Source organism: Portunus trituberculatus, chromosome 40 (assembly GCF_017591435.1).
Source record: "Portunus trituberculatus isolate SZX2019 chromosome 40, ASM1759143v1, whole genome shotgun sequence".
In the NCBI taxonomy this organism is placed as follows: domain Eukaryota; kingdom Metazoa; phylum Arthropoda; class Malacostraca; order Decapoda; family Portunidae; genus Portunus; species Portunus trituberculatus.
Window position 1 is genome coordinate 21,590,340 of NC_059294.1, and position 27,444 is coordinate 21,617,783.

General features: G+C 40.9%; 1 protein-coding gene across 1 annotated transcript in view; it reads left to right on the forward strand.

Annotated features, from left to right (window-relative positions):
- The window catches only part of LOC123516335 (uncharacterized protein CG43867-like), a 769,337-nt gene that overhangs the window by 682,278 nt on the left and 59,615 nt on the right, over positions 1–27,444 (forward strand). The window contains 6 exon segments of the mRNA XM_045275612.1: positions 9,320–9,520; positions 10,346–10,429; positions 21,613–21,735; positions 24,108–24,143; positions 26,378–26,508; positions 26,676–27,285. Of these exon segments, the coding sequence (XP_045131547.1) occupies positions 9,320–9,520; positions 10,346–10,429; positions 21,613–21,735; positions 24,108–24,143; positions 26,378–26,508; positions 26,676–27,285 (1,185 nt within the window).

Here is a 27,444-nt window from a genome sequence, read left to right on the forward strand (position 1 = left end):
GTGCTTTTGTTTGGTAACGGGAAGCAGTGTTATACTACTTGCTTTCCGCCAGACAATGTTGAGGATCATAGCGAGGCAATTTAATCTTTTACACATCGAGCGTCATGGTTATTTAATTATTTTTCCTGCTCGGTGCACAACAGGATTAGCACTAATGACTGATGATAATCCACTCCATTAGGACAGTCTTGGACGGTCTCGGCGAATTGCATCGAAGGAGTAAATTTGATATATTACAGATACATAGATTTTCAAAGCTTGTTGCATCGAAATCAACTCTCGTTTCCCTTGGCACTTTCAGCCAGGGTTTCCTTATGAATGTGACCATCGTCGTCATTTTGGCAGGCTTTCTAATCCACGTCATTTATCAGATTACTCTTTTTCCGTTTTCTCTTCATTTCTCTAATGTGTTTTATTCTCCTTAACTCAATATGCTATAGATACTGGATGAAAAATAAGGCTTTTGAAAACACAGAAAGCCAACAATTAAAGACTTTTAGATAATAGGAGTATAGGAGTAATGGGTAACGGTTAACGGGCGACAGGTCAGCGCTGACAGGCATGGGGGAACCACTCTTAGTAATGGACGATGCAGATGAAAGTTTAAGTTCCCACACTGGAAGTGGAAGAGGAAGGTAACAACAAAACACGCGTGGGCAAGATTCACGTAACAGTTAACAAACAGGTGCAGCCAATCCAGACGCGGAAAGAGGTAGGAGGGGGCGGTCGGGGAAGCTGATGCAAGACTTGAAATCCGATTGTAAACTCTCGCCGGAGTGGAAGCAGACGGGAAGACCAAATTTTGTTCACGAAAAACTGAAGGCACTTTTGTCTTGCAGTGACGTCTGTACACAAAGGAACGACGACGATACATGTAGTGGTGGTGATGGTAGTGACGACTGACATAATTTTGAAACACTTGATTGATATTTCGCCATTATTTACTGTTATATATATATATATATATATATATATATATATATATATATATATATATATATATATATATATATATATATATATATATATATATATATATATATATATATATATATATATATATATATATATATATATATATATATATATATATATATATATATATATATATATATATATATATATATATATATATATATATATATATATATATATATATATATATATATATATATATATATATATATATATATATATTATACACACACATGCGAGTACACCATATTCATATGTGTGTAAGATGACTCGTTTGTGTACTCTTCTTGATGAGAACAAAGGAAACGTGTTCCCATGTTTCCTCCCCGCGCTCCGCTACCTGCCCCCAGCAAGGTCAGGGCAGCTTGCCACCTTGGACGTAGAGAGCCGGGGCATATTGTACCAGGAGTTTTCTTCCTCCTGCCTGCGCCACGCCACCAAGCTTGCCGCCGCCGCTGTCGCCAAGCTGGGGTCTTTTTTCCAGCCACAAATTTATATTGTGATGGCATTTGCCTGCTCGTAAAATAATGCATCCCTAGGTGGTCAAAACTCTATGCAAATTTGACCGTGATATCGGAGTTGTAACTTTTTTTTTTTTCACTGTGTGAGATGGAGTGATTATTTTTTTTTCGTGTAAATATGAATATTTCACTTTGGAAATAGATTGGATGATATTTTGATAGCAGAGAATGAAAGAATGGTGATTCGCTTGTAAAGGGGATATATATATATATATATATATATATATATATATATATATATATATATATATATATATATATATATATATATATATATATATATATATATATATATATATATATATATATATATATATATATATAGATATATATATTTGTTTATTTATTTATTTATTTATTTATTCACTTATTTATTTATATATTTATTCATTAATTTACTTAGAGCATGTGTGTGCGAACTTGTTGAAATAAGATGCTAATATTGCATTTGTTTCTTGGAAAGCCGATTACAATGGATGTGTTCTTAGATTAGCAATTTGTCATAATGAGTTGCAAATCCATGCAATGTTTTGCTTTTCCCCGAGAAGCGGCGGCCGTCAGTAGGCTGGTGGTATACATATTACTGTCGCGTATCACATTATTAAAGCCTCATTAGTCATGCAACATGACCTGATTATATAAACAGCCCCGCCGACTACGCCGCGTATCCTGATTACATTACCTACGCCTCTTTAATCACGTGGTATCGCCCGATTTCTCGCAAAATTACCTGATTGCACAGTCCGATTGCCGCAATTAAGCTTCTGGACTGCACGCGCATGAAACACCTGCTCTCTGTTTGATATGATGGCCGCCCGCTCCTACTGGGGACGGACAGATGGACAGAGAGAGAGAGAGAGAGAGAGAGAGAGAGAGAGAGAGAGAGAGAGAGAGAGAGAGAGAGAGAGAAGGAAGGACAACCTCGCTTAACTCATTGTCTATTCCGGTCAGTGAGTTGAGGTTGAGAAGAAACATTCCCTATTTTACGACGATGTTTTGTTCTCCCCCGCTGACACAAACCAATTTTGACAGCAGAAGTAAGCACACGCACCACTGACATTGCGTTACTAACATGTTTTAGTTTGCTATGTAGAGACTGTCAGTCGGTTCGTCGCTATAGCTGGCTGACTGGTTGACTGGCTAGCAACGCATCTGTTCCTGTGCTCCACGCCGCCGCCGCCGCCCGCCTTCCACCACCTTCCTCCGTTGCTGCTCTGCTCTGCGCAAACAAATGTCGTCTTTTTTAATAGTGGAATTGACTCCCGCGGACGTAATTCGAATGAAACGTGGACGGGGAGACTGTTAGGAGCAGTTTATTGTCACTTTATTGGCCAAGGAATATGTATAGTTTTTAAACCGGACTTTATCAGCGTATTCCCGGTTGGCTTCCCTCTTTTCCGAAGTTTATGTGTGAGAGAGAGAGAGAGAGAGAGAGAGAGAGCAGCTGGTGGTAGCATTAGTCATACCTCTGAAAGCCTTTAGCATGATAATTTAAAGAATACTCGTGAGCAATTACCTTTAATAATGACTCAAAGCTGCAATTAGGAACGTCCTTGAAACTTGAATTTCTTGACACACCTTCATGTTGGTCTCACTTTCTCACGCGTTCACTTATTCAGAACAGAGAGAGAAAGTGAAAAAAAGACAGGGACTGCATGTTTTAACAGGAAAGCACTTTTTTCTCACACACACACACACACACACACACACACACACACACACACACACACACACACACACACACACACACACACACACACACACACACAGCAAGCCCCAGCCAGCAATAGATAAGCAATAAAATATGATACATTCTCGTTCTATTTATTTTTATATATTTTTACCTGCCCGCCGTTGCTGTTGCTACTGCTAGTGGTGGTGGCGGCGGAGGTGGCACTGCTGCGGCTGCTCCCACCGTCCAGCCCCACCTTTCAGTACGCCCTCCAACACGATCCGCACGATTGAATGCCCGTTGAAAAGTGAATACGCGCTGCCACCGAAAAATTTAATGGCAGGTATAGTGTATGCCCCGCCGCCCGCTGATTGGAGGGCGCTCGGATCACTCTTGCCCGCCGCCTATTCCGCCAGTCCTTCCTGTGTTTAGTTCGCCGCGATAAAATTGCTCTCGTGGCATTCGCATATTTGCTGAGGGCTGGAGGGTAAGCACAAAAACCGGCATGTTCTCGGAAAGCAGTATTGCAGCTTCGGTTCCTGGCTTGCATTTCCGAGATCTGTTGGTTCGGTACTGCAGGAGGAGGAAGGGGACGGGAGGAGGACGAGGACAGGGACGTGGACGAGGACGGGAACAGGGAGAGAAAAGTAGATGTAGTTTAAAGGGCAGGAAAGAGACTTTTCTCACATTTTGCCACGTTATTGGCGAGGTGCGCGGTGGTGTGGTGGTGGTGCACTGGCTTGTCTCCCCCACCGTCGTGTAGGGACTGAAAAACTGTTACACCTCGGTTGGGTTTGTTATTTGACGGGAGAGTGAAAGATGTTTCTATGGGAGTGTAATGTAAGTGTTCCTCCTCCTACTCCTCCTCCTCTTCACAATTTTCCTAATAGATTTCCTCTTTCCAAGCAACATTTGCACCAGAAAACCCCTAAAGACCTGAGTAACAAATCCAAGTGTCCCTCCTGCTCCTCAAAGCACTCCGGACAGATTCACTCCCTCTAGGCGACATTTGCACGAGAACTCCCCTCAAGACTCTCTGTCGTAACAAACTGACGCTCCAACGGGAATCCAATACCAAGACTTACAGATATACTCTATTTTTCTCCCTCTAGTTAACCGTCCAATATTCCTGATTTTTTTTCCTTTTATGATTGGCCTTATTTCTTCAAGGATCGCTGGTACTGTTACGAGTTATTGTCTTTAGTTAGTATCGTAGGTCGCGTGGTTCGTGTCCCGCGGAGCTTGCTGGCGCCTCCATGGGGTGTAATCTAATTGCTTGAGCGCCTCCTGAAGGCTCCGGGATTGTCTGAGGGGAGGAGTGGCTCGCGTGTCCCGCGTATTGACCAAGTTTGAGTCTTGACTGTCGCTAAGTCACGCCACTTGGAAGGCAGAGAGAGAGAGAGAGAGAGAGAGAGAGAGAGAGAGATTAGGCCATCAGTTCTATCAAGTTGTTTTACCAGAACGCCGAAATATGATCCGCCATATGTTCCTGACGCTCACTTTTCATGGTTATATTTATCTAAAATTCGTGTCTGGTCTACGCTTTGACCTGATTATTAATATTTCTAAAAACCGCGTGACTGAACCCTTTTGCCAGCCATTCGCAGATAAGCTTAATAGGATATAAATATTATTGATTCACTCTGCAATTACAAGAGCTCCCGGCGTGGTGTTTGGAGGCTGGGTGGGCAGGTGAATGTGAGGAGAGGCGAAGATAACGGTAATGGCGTCATGGGAGAGAGAGAGAGAAGAGGCAGCCGTAGTCTCTTGCAGCGAGGCAGAGCAGCTGTAATCCAGAGTAAAGTAGTCCAATGGGCTATTAAAGGCCTTGTAATCCAGCGGAAGAGGATTTAACCTTGTGTCTGCCATTATTACCTCCCCTCCACAAGACACTGCTGCTCCTGCTTCTCCTCGCAGCTGACTTTCGTACTGCAACACATGGGAAACGTCTTTAAACATAACCTCTAGATCATCGGCTCTCAATCTGGGGTTCGCGAACAAGAAGATTTCCAGGGATACTTAAATGGCTGAATTAATGATACATCCTTTCCAGAATACCTTTGCATATTGAGTTAGTGTCAGTCACTAGATTAACATTCTATTCGATGTCAAATTGCTGGGGGTTCGGGTAGATGGTCTTGACGAGAAAAAGGTTGAGAACCCCTGCTCTATAGATGTTGAACGATTTGACGACCTTACCGTTACTTGCCAGCTTCCTTCAACGCACACAGGGAAAACGTAGAGTTGCTGGTGTAGTCGTCTGTATTTCCTAATTCAGTTTGGTGAAGAGATTTGCAAGAGGAAGACGCTGATAAGCTAAGCAATGTTTTCTGCCTTCCTTCTGCCGCCGGACGCATAAAATAAAGGAATTGTAATCACTTCTATTGGCTGCTCTTGACCGCACCCTCCTTCCCTCAGACGCAGGCTATTAGATGAGAGAGAGAGAGAGAGAGAGAGAGAGAGAGAGAGAGAGAGAGAGAGAATTTAGGAAATTGGTTGTACTGAAAGAATTAAGTATTAGTCAGTTTTTTTTTTCCTCTCTTTTTGGGGAGAGATTTTAGTAAATGGTACACGAAACATTTAATTATTTTTTTTCAATTAATCTTGTCTTAAGATGTGTATGTGGGTAATGCAGTGTTTGTGTGTGTGTGTGTGTGTGTGTGTGTGTGTGTGTGTGTGTGTGTGTGTGTGTGTGTGTGTGTGAGGAAGCCAGCCTGCCAGCCAGCCTCCCCGTAGGTTTCCTCCCGCCACTGAGGGACGTAACTCAAGATTAGTGTCTTCGGAAAACCTTTACTCTGTGTTATGTTTTCTTGAGCCCGGCAGCTGCGGTGAGGGATGGAGCCCGGCCTTTGTGAGACTGGAAACCCGCCGTAAATATTATATTATCTACAAGGAAGAAGCGACAAAGGGTCAAGCCAGATAACGAGAGAATTCACAATATCGGGTTTCCGAGACAGTAAATTTTCACTCCCAACAAATAACAGAGTTACTCCGGCACACAATTCCAGACTCCAGACCCTCCGCGGCACTGGTCAGCGTCTTCTGGGACCAGCCAATCGGAACAGCGGGATCCACCAATCCCACCCAGTCAGGATTGGAGATATTTCCCGGCGTCCAATGGAGGACATGCAAACCGTCCGCAGGTCAAGAAGTAGAAGAAGAAAAAAAAAATCCATGAATCAGTACCTTTTTTCTCTCTTTTTAGACGGTTTCAAATTCCGCAATATATTTTAGCTGTGATTTTTTTTTTTTTTTTTTTTTTTACGCGGCATTTAGTGGACATTTAAAAGTCATCAGTCGCGTGAAGGAGCATGGAAGATTGCAGCAGCGTCCGGAAAATGCTGCAGAAAATGTGGATTTGACAACCACTGTAATTGCGTCTGGTGGAGTGTCCGCCCGCCGGGTTCAGGGAGACCTCCGTTCCTCGTGCCGTGGAGGAGACTCGCTATAAATCCACCACTTCTGCAGGTAGTAATCTCTCTCTCTCTCTCTCTCTCTCTCTCTCTCTCTCTCTCTCTCTCTCTCTCTCTCTCTCTCTCTCTCTCTCTCTCTCTCTCTCTCTCTCTCTCTCTCTCTCTTTCGTCATTGATTTCCTCCGCTTGATTACTGCTTATGTGCTGTTTTATGCTCTCTCTCTCTCTCTCTCTCTCTCTCTCTCTCTCTCTCTCTCTCTCTCTCTCTCTCTCTCTCTCTCTCTCTCTCTCTCTCTCGTTCCTTCGTTTCGTCACTGCTACCGTCCATTCCATGATCATTCGTTCGTACATCCGTGTTTCCTCTGCAGTACTCGTATTTGTGTTAGGCAGCAGCCGAATCCTCTGTCTCTCGCTTTACATACCATCATTACTTATTGACGGGGCAGAGTAGCACAATTGAAAGCTTTAATAAATAATTGCATCGTGTATGTGCATGAGGGAGGGGTTCAAGTGTATATATTTCAACTGTTTTTGCTATTGTTCGTCTCTTTGTCACGAGGGAACTTAAGAAACTGGAGAAGCGTTTTTTTACTCCTCTCTCTCTCTTTCTCTCCTCTTTTTCCTTCCTTCCACACACTCTGAAACAACAAACGTGCGTTGGGTGAGTGAAATTAGGGCGAGTTTCATTACAAACTTAAATTACTGTTGTCTAATAGTGTTCCTTTGTCCCTCGGAATGCCTCTGTTTGTTGCCAAGCTGTCCTGCCTCACCATGGAAAGTCTTGCTCGCCTCACTACCCACGCCCGCCAGCACCCACCCTCGCCCACCCGCCTCTGGACTACCACCACCTCTCCCTAGCATCGTGTTGTGCGCTCCGGTTGATCTCAAACACGTACAAACCGTCCTCGGCATCAGTTTGTCAATGGCAACACAAACACGTCATTACACTCACAGAAAACACACACACACACACACACACACACACACACACACACACACACACACACACACACACACACACATACACCGAACAGCAGGTCAGGTCAGCAGATTCGCTTGCAAACACGTACACCAAACAGCGTAAGCAGAAACAACAGAGAGAGAGAGAGAGAGAGAGAGAGAGAGAGAGAGAGAGAGAGAGAGAGAGAGAGAGAGAGAGAGTAACGAACGCCGAACGCTTCAGCCCCGGAATATCAAGATCCTCGATTGGAACAAAGAAGCCAATTTTCGTCAGTCTTTTGGCCTTGAAATAAGCTTTTAGCCTGACCCCTTCCGGCGGTGGGCCAGAGCCGGCGAACCGAGGAACGCTCCGTCAGACTTACCGCGTCCTTGGATTGCGCTGAATTTCATTTTGAGAAAGTGGATTCCTGAGCTGAGAAGGAGGAGGAGGAGGCACAGAAGGAACCAAGAAGAGGAGGAGGAGGAGGAGGAGGAGGAGGAGAAGCATGTGGAAGGTGTAATGCATATGGATGTGGTGTGTGTGATGGTGTGCAGGCTGGTTGGAGCTGCTATTGGCCAGGTGTCGCGTCCCTTCCTACACTCGTAAACCTTAGACTTAATAACTAGTTTTCTGTTCTGGGATGCGGCATGAGAGAGAGAGAGAGAGAGGGAGAGAGAGAGAGAAGGGTGCATGTCAGTGGTATAATACATAATAATTCATATTATGTGTTCTAGCTTGCCAGGTAAGAGCCGATGGATTATTTACAGCTTAGCGAATTCGTATATGTAACAACTGTATTTTTTTGTCAGTCATTCTTTATACCTTTTAACGGCGACTCTGCGACAATTGGGGGTGAGATTTTACTAACTTTCATCCTCCCACGATATTACGAGTAAATTAATGCCACGCTAAATGAAGATGAATACGGATGAGCCGCAAAAAAAAAGTAATTCACGTCAAAAGATTCTCTCTCTCTCTCTCTCTCTCTCTCTCTCTCTCTCTCTCTCTCTCTCTCTCTCTCTCTCTCTCTCTCTAAAAAAAAAAAAGAAAAAAGAAAATGACATCTCAAAAAAATAAAGTCTAGAATCAGCCAACCGATCTCTTCAAAGGATTTGTTTCGTTAAAAAGAAAAAAAAAATGGTATCAACTTCGTCGCTCCACGTTTAAGGGGTTTAGTTGGCAATATCTTTTTAAACAAGAGAGAGATTCGAGTTGCACTGTGAATTTTGCGTGGCTCGGTGTTGCCTTCCACGACTTTTATCATCAACCAAACACGCGCCTCGTTTATTTGCTGCCTCAGTGCATAGTTTGAAGACCCCATGATAGCAGGTGTCAGAGAGAGAGAGACAGACAGACAGAGAGAGAGAGAGAGAGAGAGAGAGAGAGAGAGAGAGAGAGAGAGAGAGAGAGAGAGAGAGAGAGAGAGAGAGGATTACACTAAGCTGGTAATGGGTCAGACCGTCCTCTCTCCTCTCCAACAGTTGTTTTCAATCAAACTTAACCTTTTAATCAAACTATATAAATCAAGCAGATCATGTACTTAGCATTTCAGCAGATATTTGCACGGCGTAGCGGGGTGAAGGTAAAAGCGTGTGGAGGGAGGGCGTGGGTTGAGTTGTGGGTGCAGGGAGGTGTGGGAGGACCTTGGTGATGGGAGGCAAAAATAGGAAGGTAGACGTGGGTGACGGTCCCTTTTGTCTGGCGGCAGCGGGGACGCGTCACCCTTGATTGCTTGATAGATTGATTGATTGTAATTGCTTTCCCCAGCTGTGTCCTGACTGGTGCTTGTCTGTTGCAGGTTCGCGTGATGGAGCGGCGGCTGGAGTGGAGTGGCGGCAGCGTTGGTGCTGGAGGAGAAGGAGGTGGAGGAGGAGGCGGTGGAGGAGGTGAAGGAGGAGCAGGGAGCAGCGAAGAAATGGAGGACGTGGAGGTCCTTCAGGTGGAGATGGAGGAGAAAGAAGCGGTCATTACTACGCTCTCCACGCAGGTGGAAGAACAGGTGAGGGCGCGAGTGGAGGTGCTAAGGTTGGTGGAGTAGTTGTGTTGTGTGGGGGTTTTGCAGTGGTTATGCTGGCATCTAGAGGGATGGTGCAGTGGGCAGTGCACTAGTTTCTGCCACATGAAGTTGTTACAGTGTATAGAAAAGATAGTGATGGGACTTGAATTTTCTATGGATTCAATTCATAACGAAAGGAATGGTAAAAGAAGGAAGGGTAGGCAGATAACTACTGCGAGGTGGAGAGATCACGTGTGAAGCTTTGCTGGAGTACATTAGAAGAGACAGTAATTGATAGACATGTGTGAAAAAAAGTTCAGGGAAGCCTTTGTAAAATTAAGGAAACCTTTTGTCAAATAGTGAAAACATAGATCTTATAAAAGTGCTGCATTTATAATATTTCTTTCCGAGCATTTACATGTGTGTTGAATTGTTTCTCTTCCTTTTCATGGATTTTTGTAGCAGTTCATCAAAGAATGATGGCATAGATTACTGAACGCTTTATGCTCACAGCAGCCAGGCTATTGTTTATGTTAAATCGTCTGATTTTGCTACAGGAAAAAGTGAGGAAAAATGAAGCAAAAAGCGACTTGCCTTATTATGTAAATCAGTCTGTCATATCAGTCAATCCTCGTAGACTATTCTGGTGACTTAACAAGCACAGTGCAGTGCAGCGCTGTTCGAAGAAAATTCGCATGTTATCATAGGATTAGGTTGTGGAGCTCATGTGTGTGTGTGTGTGTGTGTGTGTGTGTGTGTGTGTGTGTGTGTGTGTTCTTGCTGTTGCTCCCCAGTTGCTTTTTATCTTTTCTCTTCTTTCACGTGCAGAGACAACTTCGCCTGCAAGACGCCAAGAAGGTGGAGGCGAAGGCGGCGAAAATCAAAGAATGGGTCACTAACAAGCTGAAGGAGGTGAGTGTGTCGCCTAGGAAGAGGAGGAGGAGGAGGACGAAACAGGAATTCTTCGTACATATTCTTATTTCATGGGTTCTTTTAAACACGGAAAAGATTAAAGCATATATATATATATATATATATATATATATATATATATATATATATATATATATATATATATATATATATATATATATATATATATAATAGTAATAGTAGTAGTAGTAGTAGTAGTAGTAGTAGTAGTAGTAGTAGTAGTAGTAGTAGTAGTGGTAATAGTAGTAATAGGCCCATTGCCGTCTTCATCGCATACTGTTGACCACCAAACCCATTATCGGCGTCCGCCTCTTTTCTTCAACGAATGGGAATCAGCAGCACCATTTGTAGTAGAAGTTCCCTCAATGAGGCGCTACCCCGTGCACTGAATGGATCACCAACCCATCAGTGACACCAAGGAAGATACAAGGTCTAGACTCCTTGAATGGCACCCACTGTTTTATTTCTTAATAACTGAAAAGTTTGCATCGGCCACTTCCTTCATTACATGTAACACGGGATCTCCCCATGACACCGTTCTTCCCTCATCTTTTCTGCTTATCCCGCCTCTCCCCGCCTCTCTACTTCCCTGTAATGAACGTCTCTCTTGTCATACACTGCGGAGGAGTCCTAGAGTCACACTGCCCCTTTCTCCTCCTCCTCCTCCTCCTCCTCCTGGGTTCCTTTCCTTACTGCGTTGACGAAGGGAAAAAGAACTCGCATATGTGGTACTAACATACAAATTCAGAAATATTAAGGTCAAAAGATAATAATTAGAGTACAAATGAATTTTTGAGCTGTGTATTGGTGGTTATTTTGTAACGAAATTTGAATGTGTTATCGAGTTTTCAGGACAAATTTTAATCACGAAAGTCAGATTTTTTTTTTTTTTTTTTTTTTTCCTTTAAGACTCCATTTTAGTTTTTAATATTGATATTATTATTATCAATATCATTATCATTATTGTTGTTATTTTTATTATTATTATTATTATTATTATTATTATTATTATTATTATTATTATTATTATTATTATTGTTATTATTATTATTATTATTGTTGTTGTTGTTGTTGTTGTTGTTGTTGTTGTTGTTATTATTATTATTATTATTATTATTATTATTATTATTATTATTATTATTATTATCATCTTCAAGTCATGAAAATATTTTTTTTTCCTCTTTTTTTCACTTCAAAGTTTTGTACAGTGTAAACATGCATCTTAATGTAAGATTATTGGATTTTATAATTTTCACACTTCATATCCTTTATCACACTTCATATGCGTAAGATGATTCTATATAGACTGAGGCGTTGGTGCGTCTTGGCCTTTCTCCCTGTGGCTTGCCTCTAGTGTGGTGTGTGAGAGCGCGTGCTCTGGTCACTCAGCACCGGCGTTTGTCTCGCGGTAATCACAGAGCCTGAGTCGAGAATGCTCCTAATGGACCACGGCACACCACCACCATAAGGTTCCACTGATAAGCCACAAGAATGCCGCCCCCTCTAAGACCAGGCCATAAATCCCTCGACACTCGTCCTTTCAGTGCCGGTGCCGCTGTCATTTGTACTTACCCACTGATGGCTTATTGCCACCCTGCGTCTGTTACCACCACCTCCATCTCCTCCTCCTCCTCCTCCTCCTCCTCCTCCTCCTCCTCCTCCTCCTCCAACTCTCCTTTTTTTATATTATTATTATAATTCCTCTTTGCATTTAAATTTATCTTCTTCTCTTTTCAATGTAGCACCTCATTATCGTCATTGCTTCCTCCTATTCTTTCTTCATCACGGTGTATGTATTTACCTCGTTCGTCTCTCTCTCTCTCTCTCTCTCTCTCTCTCTCTCTCTCTCTCTCTCTCTCTCTCTCTCTCTCTCTCTCTCTCCCTCCTTCTTCTTCTTCTTCTTCTTCTTCTTCTTCTTCTTCTTCTTCTTCTTCTTCTTCTTCTTCTTCTTCTTCTTCTTCTTCTTCTTCTTCTTCTTCTTCTTCTTCTTCTTCCTCTTCCTCCTCCTCCTTGTTGTTGTTGTTGTTGTTGTTGTTGTTGTTGTTGTTGTTGTTGTTGTTGTTGTTGTTGTTGTTGTTCTTCTTCTTCTTCTTCTTCTTCTTCTTCTTCGTCTTCCGCAACAAGTCTCCCATTCTTGCATCCATTACATCCCCCTACGTACTTCCTAATACCTTTTCGTGTAAAGCTGTGCAGAATTTCCTATCGATGTTCAGTTAGCATGTGTTTTGTAACCTGAGCCATTTCTGAGTCCTGATTAGCCTCTCTTATTAGTCTCCCTTCCCCAGGCTATGAAGCAGATGAGGAAGGGTGAACCGACCGTCAAATATTCACGTTTCCGAGTAGCTTATAGTGAGAAAATAACCAGGACTGGATTTTTCTTCGTTTCGATATCATAGTCGCTTGAATTAATACAAAGGCTTGGAATGATTAGTGTACTCTTTATATATATATATATATATATATATATATATATATATATATATATATATATATATATATATATATATATATATATATATATTTCTGCTATCCAATCCGGACGTGAACTTTCAAGGATTTATCAAGCAGCAAAATGGTTTTAAGTAAAGCAGGTTGAGTCTGTTTACTCCGGTCACATTTCACTAAAACCTAATATCGTAGGTACAGGGCAGAGTGCGGCGCCCGCTACTATATAACTGATTACTTAAAATTAAAAACGTTTCCACTTGCGATAGTACGAGTATTTGGCCATTGCTCACCGCGTAGCTACAGGTTGGCTTCATTCCGTATAAAGGATCGTGCGATTGTGCATTGTTAAAGATGTGGTACCGTACCGAGACCCGACTCCTCCTACTGCACTCTTAAAGCGGTTCAGACACTTTTTTTTCTTTTTAGCGTGCCTTGAACTTCTCAACTCTGACGACCATACTGCAGTTCGTACTTCATTTGAGTAACCCCGTGCAATTTACAGAGCAAGAATAAGATTAAGGACTTGCGGATCTTCTAGTTGTACTCTTAAAGGTATTCAGGCACTCTTTTTCGCATGCCTTGCTTGATCAACGATCGTGTGGCACTCTTTTATTTGACTAACACTGGGCAATTTACTGAGGAGGAATAAGAATAAGAGACATTTAAGCATCCTCTTGCTGTACTCTTAACGTTGTTCATACATTTTTCGCCATTAGTGAAACTCTTTCAAAGTTAATGACGGCATTTGTTACTTCATTTTAGTAACCAGAAACGATTACAGTGAACAAGAATGAGACTAGAAGCACTTAGAGGTTTTCTTGATGTATTCTTAAAGCTATTCGAATACCTTTTTTCTATCTTCTGAAACCTTTTGAGTGTTAACGATCATATAACTATCTAGTAGTCGTTAATTCATATAACCATGCAGCTGAAGACGATTTTAAAGAACAAGCAAAATATAGACACAAAAATATTTGAACTCCTTGATTAGTTTTTTTTTTTTTACAATCAGAAGTATCTTTCAGAATTACACTTAATTTACACAAAACTATTTGCATAACCGTTACGAGAAACCAGCAGTAAAAGGATAAAATTTGCCCCTTATGTATACCAATAACTCGCGCAGATTGAAGAATAAACAGCTCTACCTGCTACTGATGCGCCGCCAGTACTGCAATGCCCACTCGTGTGGATAACGTTTAGGGCAAGGGATTAGATTATGGATGTTCCCTAAAGGGTATGCATGCTGCTAGGAGAAAGTAATTATGTTGGGAAGGGTCTAGATGCTGAAAGGGAATAAATGCTGGAAAGGGCTGTAGATGCTACGTGCAAGGGTGTAGAAATCAGTGGTTCCCAATCTTTTCCTGAACGAGTACCACTTGGAAGTCCAGTGCAGTCCCCGCGTACCACCTGTTTCCAGAAAAAAATAAATAAATTGCAACAAATATTAATTTATCCACAAGTAGAACACACAAATGAACTAACTACAAGGAACACAACTCTATTATAAGAAGGATGCATCTGTTTCTTCTCCACCAGCTGATCGTTGCCAGATTATCTTGTGTAAGGCAATAATCATTTTCTGGGAAATTAATTCATTTGATTTAATAAAAATCTCATATGATCCCAAAAGTGCTCATGTACCACCTGGAAGGCTTTCGCGTACCACTGTACACATACCACATGTTAGGAACCGCTGGTGTAGATGATGCTGGAAATGGTGTAGATATTGCTAGAAAGGGGTTTAGATGCTAGAAATTGTGTAGATGTTGCTGAAAAAGGGTGTAGATGCTGATGGGGTTGTATAAATGCTCTTTGATGATAAAGGGTACAGGTTGAGTAAGGATTAGAACGCAGGGACAGATATAGGAAATAGAAATCCGGTTAAAGCTTCACAGAATAACGAATAGGAAATGATATCCAAGTGTCATGGTGAGCGTAGGGGCTTGGGATGGTAAAGGGAGAATGCCAGTAAGTGTTCATGAAGGCGTGCTGGCGGTCTTAAGGGCGTGGAATGGCACTTTATGGATGAGGATGTGAGAGGTGTTTACTCCTGGCGTCTTCCTCCGCGGGAAGGGACAAAAGAAATAATTGCAAAAGTATACAACAGCATTCTGAGAAACATAGATAGTATGTAACTGGAATGGTTTTGTAATAAAAAAAAATGTATTAAGAGAAGAATAAAGAAAAGAGGAAATCTTTGAGACAACAGACAATAATGAAAGTAAATAGTAATAAAGAAAATATTCTGACGAAAAAACACATTATCATGACAAATATCAAGGTTTTTAAATTCATACTGACGGTCTTATAATTTTAGCGTTAGTAGATCATGAAGCACTGAACCCGAGCACGAGCATTTATTAGAGGAGGCCAGACCGAGACACGAGGCGTGAGACAGAGTAGCGCAGCCTTCACAATCTTCCAGTGAATCCAGCACACCATCTGGAATCAGCTTGTGACTGTACCTCATCCAGCGAACGCCTGTGCATGTCCCTGATTAAGCCTTCTTGTTGCTACTTCCAAGACGAGAAGGGAAAGGAAGAGCAGGAGGAGGAATAAGAAGTGAGATGAGCCACCTTACCTCGCTTTCCCGAAGTCCGGTATTATTGAAACATTCTGCACTGCTGCCTCATCCTTCTCCTGCTACTGCTCCGACTGTCAGCCAAGGGAAAGATGTGAGATGAAACTGTCTGCTTGTGATCTAGGAAGGAGGAGCAAGGAGAGTGGAAAAAGAATACGTACAAGAGAGGCTGCCTTGTTTCATTGTTTATAGGAATGCGAGGGAAAAAAAACATAAGCTGTTGGTTTGTTGCGATCATCTTGTGTCACTGTGTGTGTGTGTGTGTGTGTGTGTGTGTGTGTGTGTGTGTGTGTGTGTGTGTGTGTGTGTGTGTGTGTGTGTGTGTGTGTGTGTGTGTCTAATTCACCACCACGGTCGCCTGCTGGTCACCCAGCCAGTCTTCCCCATTACGGAGCGAGCTCAGAGCTTATAAACCGATCTTCGGGTAGGACTGAGACCACAACCCACACCACACACCGGGAAAGCGAGGCCATAACCCCTCGAGTTACATCCCGTACCTATTTACTGCTAGATGAACAGGGGTTACACATTAAAAGGCTTGCCCATTTGCCTCGCCGCGCCGGGACTGGAACCCGGCCCTCTCGATTGTGAGTCGAGCGTGCTAACCACTACACTACGCGGTGTGTAATTCACCTCGGTCGCCTACTGGTCACCCATCCAGTCTTCCCCATTACGGAGCGAGCTCAGAGCTCATAGACCGATCTTCGGGTAGGACTGAGACCACATCAACACACAACACACACCGGGAAAGCGAGGCCACAATCCCTCGAGTTACATCCCGTACCTATTTACTGCTAGGTGAACAGGGGCCTCACCGCTTACCGGGACTCGAACCCGGCCCTCTCGATTGTGAGTCGAGCGTGCTAACCACTACACTACGCGGTGTGTGTGTGTGTGTGTGTGTGTGTGTGTGTGTGTGTGTGTGTGTGTGTGTGTGTGCACCTGCTTAACGTATGGAGTAGTAAACACATAACCAACTTTAACTTTCGTCTCCTAAGTTATGTTAATACCAGCATCTAGAAACAATTGAGGAAAGAAAACATAGGGGTAGAGAAGAAGGGACTATGGATTACTCGTAAGTTAAGGGAAGACGGAGGAGGAGATGTAGAATAGTTAGTAGACAGGAAAGAAGATTAATAAAAGTATTAAGACGAAAACGGAAGACTGGAGGAGAAAAAATAAGGAAATATCACCACAGAAATTGGAAATAAGTGGAGGGAGAAAGGAGGTCTGCGAGAATGCTGGAGGAGGCGAGGACAGACCCGGGGCTACCTACTGGTCAGAAAATATTTTAAGAGAGAGAGAGAGAGAGAGAGAGAGAGATTTAGAAGTGGATCATCAAGACCGCTGATCACAAGAAACCAACGAGAAGCAGTGGAGAAGAAAGAGAGGGAGAGGAAGGAGAAGGAAAATAGAACAGATACAGGTACGTACTATTGTATCATCGCGAAAGGAGTATTTGGTCGAGATATTTGTCAAGATTGGAGCAAGGTGAAGTTTTGAAGAAAAAAATGAATGAAGAAAGAAAATAATATAAAATGGTTTAGAATTAGTAATGGAGTAGCATTTAGAATAACAAAACAGTCACCTGTGAAAAAAAAAACGTATTTGGATAACGATAACGAGAGAGAGAGAGAGAGAGAGAGAGAGAGAGAGAGAGAGAGAGAGAGAGAGAGAGAGAGAGAGAGAGAGAGAGAGAGAGAGAGAGAGAGAGAGAGAGAACATGTCAGCAAATACGTAATAAGAAGGGAAGAAAATATGGTGAAGCAAAGTGGCTTGGGAAAAAGAGAAAGAGTTGAGGAAATGACGCCGTGGACCATGGAGGAAGGACTGGTTAGGACTCACCTTACAGCGATGTCTGGAAGGCGAGCTTGTCAAGGCGGAAAATGACATCTTTTACGGTACATTTGAGGTCTTGGTGGAGGGTCCAACCTTGCTGGAACTCTTCGCACGGTCGACAACTTGTCTGTACACTCCTTTCCCTAGTTCCCTTGTCCTTACGATAGATTCATCAATGCCCTTCCCCTTTCCTCCATATCTGTTTTATTTTGTCTATTTCTATCTCATCTGTTTCTTCTTTCATAACTTCATAGCCTATGTATTTCCATCTGCAGCTTGACCCTACACGTGCTGTGCCCATCCATCCATCCATTCACTTTTTTTTCCTTCCTTCCCTATCACTTCATCTGACTCTTCATCCCTTATCCGTGTCTTCTTTGATACTTCAATTAAACTTCACGTATTCATGTTAGGAGCATTCGCCTGTCAGTATACAGTCTGCCAATACATTCAAGAAGCATGTTTTTAATGGTATCGACGTTTGCCATGAGCCCTGATGTAAGCATCTCCTGCTTTTCCACTTTGCCTTAGTTAGAATAACAGTTCGAGTAATTGGTAACGTGCAGATAATTCTAATCCACTCATTGATACGCGAAAAGTGGGATGGCATTAGCGAGGCTTGGCTTCGCTTAGGGAGCAATGTTTTCTCAGTCGCTCTCCCTCTCTGCACTTCTCACTGTATATTCTCATAGGCTTTCATGTATTTTCATTGCTATTCTAATGTATTCATCTATCTATTCATTAAGAATTCATAGTTTGTGGATTTGAAGAATAATATGAACCATGAACATGTAGAATTCTTCTCCAGTTATCGTCGCGAAGTGTTGTTATCCACTTCACAAATAAAAGCAAAAACAAAGAGCAAGGAGGGTAAGCACACACTCTTGCATCCCAAATCCGCCCAAAACTTTCCTTCTTGCGACCTTCCATCCTCTTTCCGATTCTTCTCACTTCTGGAAGTTTGTCGCGTCTTTTCTTTCCTTTTTTTCATATTTTAAAGTTGCACCAGTGTCGGCCTTGAGGGTGAGGGAGAGAGGGAGCGCTGGAATGGGTTTTGTAACGCTAAGATGGTTGATGTTGAAGAGGAGCATGCGTGCTAGGACCATCTAGGTGCCTGCCGTCCCCTGATCGCTTATGCCTTAAGAGAGGGTTCTACATTCCCGCGCTCCGCTCATTTCACACGAGCCTAGAAAATATCAAAAGAACCTCTGCTTTGTCCCAAACAAACACGGCATGTTTAATTTCCTGCGAATATGAAGGCCAAGTCAACAGAGCCTAAATGCCATGAATCTTTATTGAGACCAAAAAGTGTTCGAGCTTCCATTTCAAAAATTTTTCAGAACATGAGGAAAGGGTTGGTGTCTCTTCTCAGCTTTATTTACTGCCTCCTATGATTTCATGAAGAAAGAGCTACCTCCATCAATATGCTGACAAGATCCCCACCGCACTTCATTATTTCGCTTGCTCAATGTTCGTTGGTCAGCCGAACGCGGATCGTGACACACGGTTCGAGGCTCGCACGCCGTGCACCCATCCGCTTCACCACCACAATATTTTAGTTAATGAAATATAGTTTTAATTATTCACCAATTGCTTTACTGATTGAGTTATGTAAAGTAATTATTTTACATGGTCAACGAAGGGAATACAGAATTAGATCATTTTCCGTACCATTTGCTCTCTGTGGACAGTGCACAACCAGCTGCGTGTGTCTATGTGTGTGTCACTAGTAGCAGTCAGAATTATGTTTAACAGTGTGCTTAGTACGTCCATTTATGGATTTTGCCGGAGGAACGTGGAATAGACGGGCAGCTGACAGATGAGTGGAGAAGTCTGATATCAGCCATATGGAATGATAACCTTTTTCTTAGCTATGACTCAGTGCAGTGTTAACCTTTGTCCTGATGTGTTTGTTTTCATTGTCTTCATTCTCTTACAATCTTGTCCTCCTCATCCTCCTCCTCTCCATAATTGCCTTAAGTTATCTTTTTATTGGTGTTTTTATACAGTCAACAAGAGAGACAAATGCCCGGCGAAAGAGATACAAGTTAAAAAAGTATTCGGCCGGTGAGATAAACAAGCAAACTACTAATTAATCCATCCAGATCCTGCAGCCATATGGAATGATAACCTAGCTATTTCTTAGGTATGATTCCGTGCAGTGTTTGCCTTTGCCGGCCAAGATAAAATTCCTTCTTCTATTAGTAAAATGTATAAGCGTTGTCTTCATAATCCCGCCTTTCATTCACCACTAGCTTTAGAAAGGGATGTATACTGGAAATATGTGGTAAATGGAAAAAAGATCGTTGTTTTAATCCATCTTATTAAATAGAAAACAAATAAATCAGGAAAAAAGTGGTAATAACTCACCATAGTAGAAATAAAACAAAAACCAATAAGAAAGGTCATTGATCAGTCTTAATCTCTCACGCGTCTCTCTTAGGTAATTAAAGTGCATTACAGGTTATAGCTACACCAGATTTTTTTTTTTATAACGTTTCATTTGAACACAAACACTTGAGACAACAAAACGTGAAACTTAACTAGAGAAGAAGAAATAAAGATGTGCATACACACAGTTTTCTAAATGGAACAATACATCTCCAGAATGCATTACCAAAGAAAAGAAGCACAGTGAGTGTAAGTAATATACATAAATTCTCAGTAAAATATGGCAATTTGTTATCATAAAACATGAGAAAATTACATGCTCGACTCAATCCTGCAAAAATGAAGATACGAATATAACGGTAAAGATTTCTTAGGTGATCCTGCTTTACCTCTCAAAGTACACACACACACACACACACACACACTGGTTGAAGTTATGATTTGTATACGCGGTGACGTGAATTGACTTGATCGACGACACACACACACACACACACACACACACACACACACACACACAGAGAGAGAGAGAGAGAGAGAGAGAGAGGCGGGGGAGCGAAGGGGGCAGAGTGCAGTGTTACTGTCACATCACTGCAGGGCCCAGATGAACACTCCCAGACAGCAAGTGAGTTTTCCTGCGTTTCCAGACTCAGAAACTGAAGAAATCCCAGAATTAACCTTTATAGATAAATTACCCTGAAATGAGTTACATAAGGTGATGATTAGGTCTTTACCACCAAGACGCATACCTCCCAGTGTCTTTCTCGTCCATATTTACTTCATTTTACAGGATTTACGCTCATTCCCACGTATTTTTCCTTTAAGAGATTAATAAATTGTAGTAGGAGGAAGAAATGAGGAATGGAAGTTTGTGAGGAATTAGCTAGTTGTAGTAGCGGCAGTAATAGTCATTGATAAATGTTGTAGCAGCATTATCATCATTAAAGGCCGGTTCACACGTGCCAATTTGCGACTGAAATTGCAAGTCGTTAGAAGTATCGACTGAACTCTTCTAATCGGAAAAGTTCACACATAGCGATTGGTAAGTATCGACTATATTTTTCAGTGTCTCATTCTTTAGAATTTATACAGACACATCTAGTTTCAAAAATATATTACTGATAACTTGACTTATGAATGTATTTTGCAATATATCCTCATATTTAGTCAAGATGTCCTTGAATTCCTCCTAATACGGGGTACTTATGGAAGAGCTATCTTCAAGCCTTGTCAATATGATTGACTTTCTACCCGCCATCACTGTTCCAACCTCAGCTAATGCATTCTGTATTTTTAGGAGGTGGTGGTGGCAACCCTACTCTCTCTCTCTCTCTCTCTCTCTCTCTCTCTCTCTCTGTGTGTGTGTGTGTGTGTGTGTGTGTGTGTGTGTGTGTGTGTGTGTGTGTTATTCAGGGTCGCCTGTTGGTAACCAATCAACCTTCCCCATAAGGGAAAGAGCTCAAAGCTTATAGACCAGTCTTCGGGCAGGACTGAGAATACACCATAGTCTGTGTTTACACTATTGCTATTGCTTTTTTTCCTTCTCTTTATGGTAAGTTTTCCATTATTATTCTGTTTTACCAATATACTAATAAATTATACAATACTGTACTACTATCAATGTTAACACAGGCAGAAAACAGGTTATAAGAGACATCATGGTTAATATGTAGAATTGTTCCTTCTCAGTAGCACAACATACACTGCATTTTGCCTTAGAATGTTTTGGAAATTAGCAATTTAAAAGAAATTTTCTGCAGCTGTTTGGCTAGCTACACTCCCCTCCTTCATGTCCTCCCCATTATTTTAAAAAGTGTCCATGCAAGCATCAGTCACTCTTAGAAATCAAAATCTACAAATCTTCATTATGCTCTTGCTACAGTCATGTGTCACCCCACAGCTTGAGGACCAGAACGCCCACCTTCGGGAGCAGAATGCGAAATGCAATGTTCAGCTGGAGCTTCTACGTGGCCGCCTGGCTCACCTCTCAACCATGCATACAGAGAGGGACAGAGACACAGAGGTGAGGTAGCAATGGCAGTTTTCTGATAACATAAAATCTCATATTAGCCATTCTGAAAGAGTTTTCAGCCTTCCTTTCCCTCACTTCTCCGCCGAAGTAGACGTGGCTGGAGCAGAAATCAAAACTAATGGTCTTGTATTTGGCCATTCACCCAAGGACCGTCCTAACTTCAGACAAGCAGCGGAATTTTATTAAGAATAACATTCATTGCTGTATAGCAGTGGTTCTTAATCCCTAGGTCGCAACCCAAAGTTGGGTCACCAAGCCATTTTAATGGGTCGCTAAGGGTTTGCAGAAAATAATCATTTTCCCACTACAAATATATTATAATTATATATTGTAATAATTAGAATTCATGATTCATTGTTTTAGGATTCTAAGCAGGCCATGATTAAATAGAAACTCCAAAGCAGTAAATTTATTTGAAGTGTAAAGAATCTCCCATTCCCAACAGGACATCTGCCTTTTAAACTTAATCGTTGGCGGAGGTGGAGGGTGTATAGGAGGGAGCAGAGTGGAGGACAATTTGTATATCTATAAAGGCTTGGGTCGCGATGGTTGATTTGTGCAAGATTTTGGGTCGCTGCCAAAAAAGGTTAAGAACCACTGGTGTATAGTCTGTTATGAACCTTGTGATTCTAAAACAGATAGACCATGCACCCCAGAAGCTTCATGCAAGATTAACATTAGCAGATTTCTATGATTAACCTTTTATTTATTGAAAATCTTAATTATTTTTTTTGCCTGAGACTTGTATGACAAAGTCAATTTTGCTTGTATGTATAATATAGAGTCCTTTGTAGTATGTGTAGGTATGACATTAAACTATAAGGAAGAGTACAACATTGAAGACTATTGTACATGTAGTTTCACCAGCATAGCCACAGCAGCATGAAGCTCCAGATATTAATACATTGGAACTTATGGTAAGCTTATCACATATTTTGTTACTTAGGAAGGAAAGGAGATACAGAATTTTTAGTTTATTATTATCACATAATTCATGTTAAGAGGTATATATGTATGATGAATTAATATCATTGGGTCTTCTTGATAAACACCTTGAGTTTTTGTAGGTGATGCAAATCTACCAGGCTCAAGAGTTCTGTTGCAACATGCAAGGCTCACTTCCTTACAATGTTGTGACTGTGAGGCTGTTTTAATAGCTAAATAAATATAAGGAAACATTAGGAGACTCAAAAAAAGAAGAAAAAGAAACCATGGAGGAAAACAAACAGGACAAATGATGATGCTGCACCAGAAGATGCACAACAAGTTGGCTCTTTAGTGAATGCAAAAATTGGAAGTAAAGAAGAAATAGTAGTACTTGAATTTGACAGAGTTTTCACATTTCAAATATCTTTGCACATTAGTATGAAACCAAACCACATGGCATATGAAGGAGATATGTAAGTGTATACATACTCTTTTACTTGCCCAGTGATTTGACCATTGTACTCAAAATTTAGAATCTGACTTCATTGTCTCAGAACTGCAATATTCTTAGTAAAACTTTAGATGTTCTTAATATAAAGAGGTGGGAGCATCATGAAAAGTGCATGATGAGGTATTTGTATAAGACATACTGTACTGGAAGATGACAAGTTGAGAGGGCAGGAGCAAATTCATTATATATATGAATCAACAAGGACAGGCTGAGTATGTTGGCTTGATCATTAGGAGATGAATTGTATAATCCCTACACATGAAGAGGGATCTAGAATGAACTAACAAATTGTCACATTCATGGAATCTCTCCTTCAGGATAATGATGTTCATTACATCATTTATCATTAGTCCTCCAATATGTTATGGGAAGGAAAGGTTCAGTGTACAGATGTGTACTTCATGGAATATTTGTTTAACATGAAATCTTTTCACAGTATGGAAATGCCAACACCTTTTTTTTATTCCTTTTTCTTAATCCTTTCTCCTCTCTCTTCCCTCTTAAAAGTCTTGTTGTCTTGGTGACTGGTTATTTGTGATTGATAAGTGTCCTCAGCCAGATTATCAAGAGTGTCTATCGTGTGTTGGTGTTTGAGCATTGAGGTGCAGGCTATTCTAAAATGTATATCATGTTGTTATGTCTTCAACATATTGTATGTTGTTGCATGAATGTTTGAGAAGCAAATGTGGTATTGATGTAACTGGAAGAGAAAATGATGACATCAGTGTTTTGATTACAGGTAAGGCAAATAACAGGTAAACAATATAAAAACATACATAACACTGCATTACATATATTGAATTCCAACACTTACATTGATATATTTTGCTGCCTCACATTTTACATTTTATTGTACACTGTTTGCATTACATTAATGTCTGATACACATAGTTGTCTTCACTCCACTCTCAATTCTCCTTTCCAGAGGTTATGGAAAAGGAGATCCCTAAGTCTGCCTAAGGTATGGAGGTGTTCTCTGTGTGGTACTGCTTGTGGAGCTGCTTGTGTGTGCAGGAGTGGGAGGGTGGGTGTAGTCATGGGTGCATTTGGGCACAGGATGTGTGTAGATGAGAAAGAGAGGGAGACGGACAAAAAGACAAACGAAGATATAAACAAAAGTTATTTTGCACCTTTTATCAAATCTATTCAAAGCAACTTCTTGACAAAATTGACTGTTTGCCTTAGTTGTGTTACAGAATGTGTTGCATATAATATTTTTTCTGTTGCTGTATTGTCATTAAAGAAAATGAAGGTCACTGATATGAGGCTCAGAGTTGCCATTCCGTAGTGAGTTGCTTCGTGCCACCTATATCACTTGGACAACACCTTTCACTCCAAACACTCAACAGTGTAATGAACACAAACTTGAGTTTATCACTAGTTGTTTTTATTTAATATATGACACAATACTGGCAAAAACACTGTATTGTAAAGTATAATGGCATCCATCAGGTTTTGCACATTAGTTATGTATTGTTAAAGGACTGGCCTTTGTTTTTGTAGTTAATATTACAATTATTCTTATAACTTGTTTTGGCATGCACAGTCCATTCAGCACTAATGATAAAGATAAGTTGAGGGCAGTTTGGGCACATGGGATTCTCTTCACTTTATCTTATCATTCCACTCTCTCATCATGACCTGTGACCTTGAAGACTATTGATGAATATGAATACTTTATCTTAGATGCAGGACCAGTTGTAACATCTATGTTCCCACAGTTTGCCATCTCTAGGATCCTCCTGGTATCCAGTTATCAAATTGTTAATTTTGGAAGCTGAATTTTTTTTTTTCTTTCACTTATGATTAATAATATTAATTTTCAAAAATTGTTGTAATGATGTAGCCAAACACTGAAGGAAGAAGTAGAGGAGCTAATGAAGAAGCAAAAAGAAAAAAAAATAATTGTACAAGTTCGAGAAATGTGATCATATTTTTCACAAATCAGAAAATATTTGAATGTGCTGTGTGCATGGCTGCATGGTGAATAATACTAAGGTTTGTCAGCATAGAGGAAGGTCAGATGATAATGAGTTCTTTAAGGAGTGAGAAGTAGTCTTAATGAGGTGTTGCCTTCATTATTATATTGCAGTGTGTACATTTACTACATGAAAGCTGCCACATGCACACACACACACACATACACACACACACACACACACACACACACACACACACACACACACACACACACACACACACACACACACACACAGCCTCAATAAAATGCTGTTGTTTTTTTGTAGATTTTACAGTTTGTATTTTTAGGTATTTATTTATTTTCTTTAGTAGGTGAAAGTAACCAAAATGGAGTAATTGGTTCTAAATGGTTATACATTTTTCCACAAGGAAAGTATGTAAATTAACCACAAATTATCTTTTATGGTTCTGTTGTAGTACATACAAACCCATTGTTTAACTTTTTTCATAAACTTTTTAAGAAATATGTATGATACATCTTCAGTTATTTATGTGGTTATATATTTTTCATTGTCATTTTTATTCTATGAGTGCACCAAGGATAATCATTTCACTTACATTTTTCAGCAGCTGTGGACAGTAACGTTGCACAACAAACATTTATGTTACAGTGGTTTACAACCAGGCATCTCCAATGAATTCTACTTCTTAATCTAGAATAGTTTGAACTCAAGCTCAGGTGCCTATGTAGGATAGAGTATTGATCTGTTTAGCAGTTATTTCAGTATTTTAGTATTTTAATGTTTTAGTACATTATTAAACACTCTGTGATTGGCCTTTATGCACCATGAAGGATTTAGCACTAATCAAATTATTACACAGTGTTTAAGGAAAGGTCCAAATACGTAGACCTTGCAACTTCTGCTTGTGTTATTGCATCATTACTCACATTACTCGTCATTTTTATCTATCAATTATTTAATCTTTTGTCTTCTGCTCAATGCAATACTTTAAAGAGTTTCTGTTTTTTCTTCGAAAGTATTATATTGAAGTATTTGTCTTCCTTTCAGGATTATTTTATTACACAATCATTGTTATTTCTTTGTGTTGATATGTATTTATATTGTATTTTTCTTTGCATTTACAAAGTTTTGTGTCATTCAACATTTTTTTTTGTTTTAAGTATCCATAGAAATGTACTGAGTTTTCTTCTTGCCTGCTATCACTGTGTATGAATCCATTGAAAGCAATGTTAACCAGAATCTTCCTGTGTAGGACTCCTCCCGGGGCAGCTATGAGGGGGACAGACCCGACAGTGATGAGTCTCTTCCCGACGGTCGAAATGAAGCTGATTACATACCATCCCGTCCAGCCACCCTCGGCCGAGATCGCCGATCAAAGTCAAGGTGCAGTGCTTTTAGTTTCATCCTATACATTTGTAATTTTAGATCAACAACTTTAATGCTTCTTGAATGTGACTGAAAATTCTATAGTACTGGCTGTATAGTTAGTATTACTTTTTATGTTGCTGACTTGAATTTTCAAATTTATTGATAATGAATTCTTTACACAGATCCCCAGCAGGCTTGAGAAGGGCCAGTTCTAGTGACACAGATGCTAACTATGGGGAAATTCGCTTCAAATCTCGACACAATGGACCACCTCGCACGAACCTTGAGAGACGGCGCTATGATGAGGATAAAAGAACAAGGGACTCTCGTGTGGATTCAGGTTCAGTGGACCTAGAAACACCACAGAGCCTCAGTCCAAAAAGTCCACTTGAGGTGATGCTGAACAGCCTAACACAGAGCACAGGCAGTTTACCAAGAAGTCGAGGAGACAGTCCAAGAAAACCAGTGCCCCAACCCCGCACAAAACACTTGAAAAAGGGCGGGAGTGTGCCTACTTATGTTACTAAAAGTGCTGATAGTCTTGATCTAGAACTTGACAGTTATGACAACACTGAGAGCACAGACTCAAGTCAATTAGCACGTTCTGGGGATAGTCACCTTAGTGATGAGGGCAGGCGATCCAGAGCAAAAGATGAACTTCATGATTACAGTGAAATATACACTCCGAGCAGGGATCAAACAGCCTGGCCTGCTGAGACCGAGGCTAATGGAGAGAAGCCACCCACTCCACCATTGCACCGCTTCCCATCTTGGGAATCAAGAATATATCAGGTAAGCCTTAATAAGAATTTATTGTTTTACCTGAAGCATCAGTAGTTTGTTATGTACTATGATTTAGCAAAACATCTTGATAATTTACTTATCAGTAATAGAATAGCTTTGATCAGAGTTTCCCAGAATGGGTGGAACTATCCCAATGTAGGTGTTGGA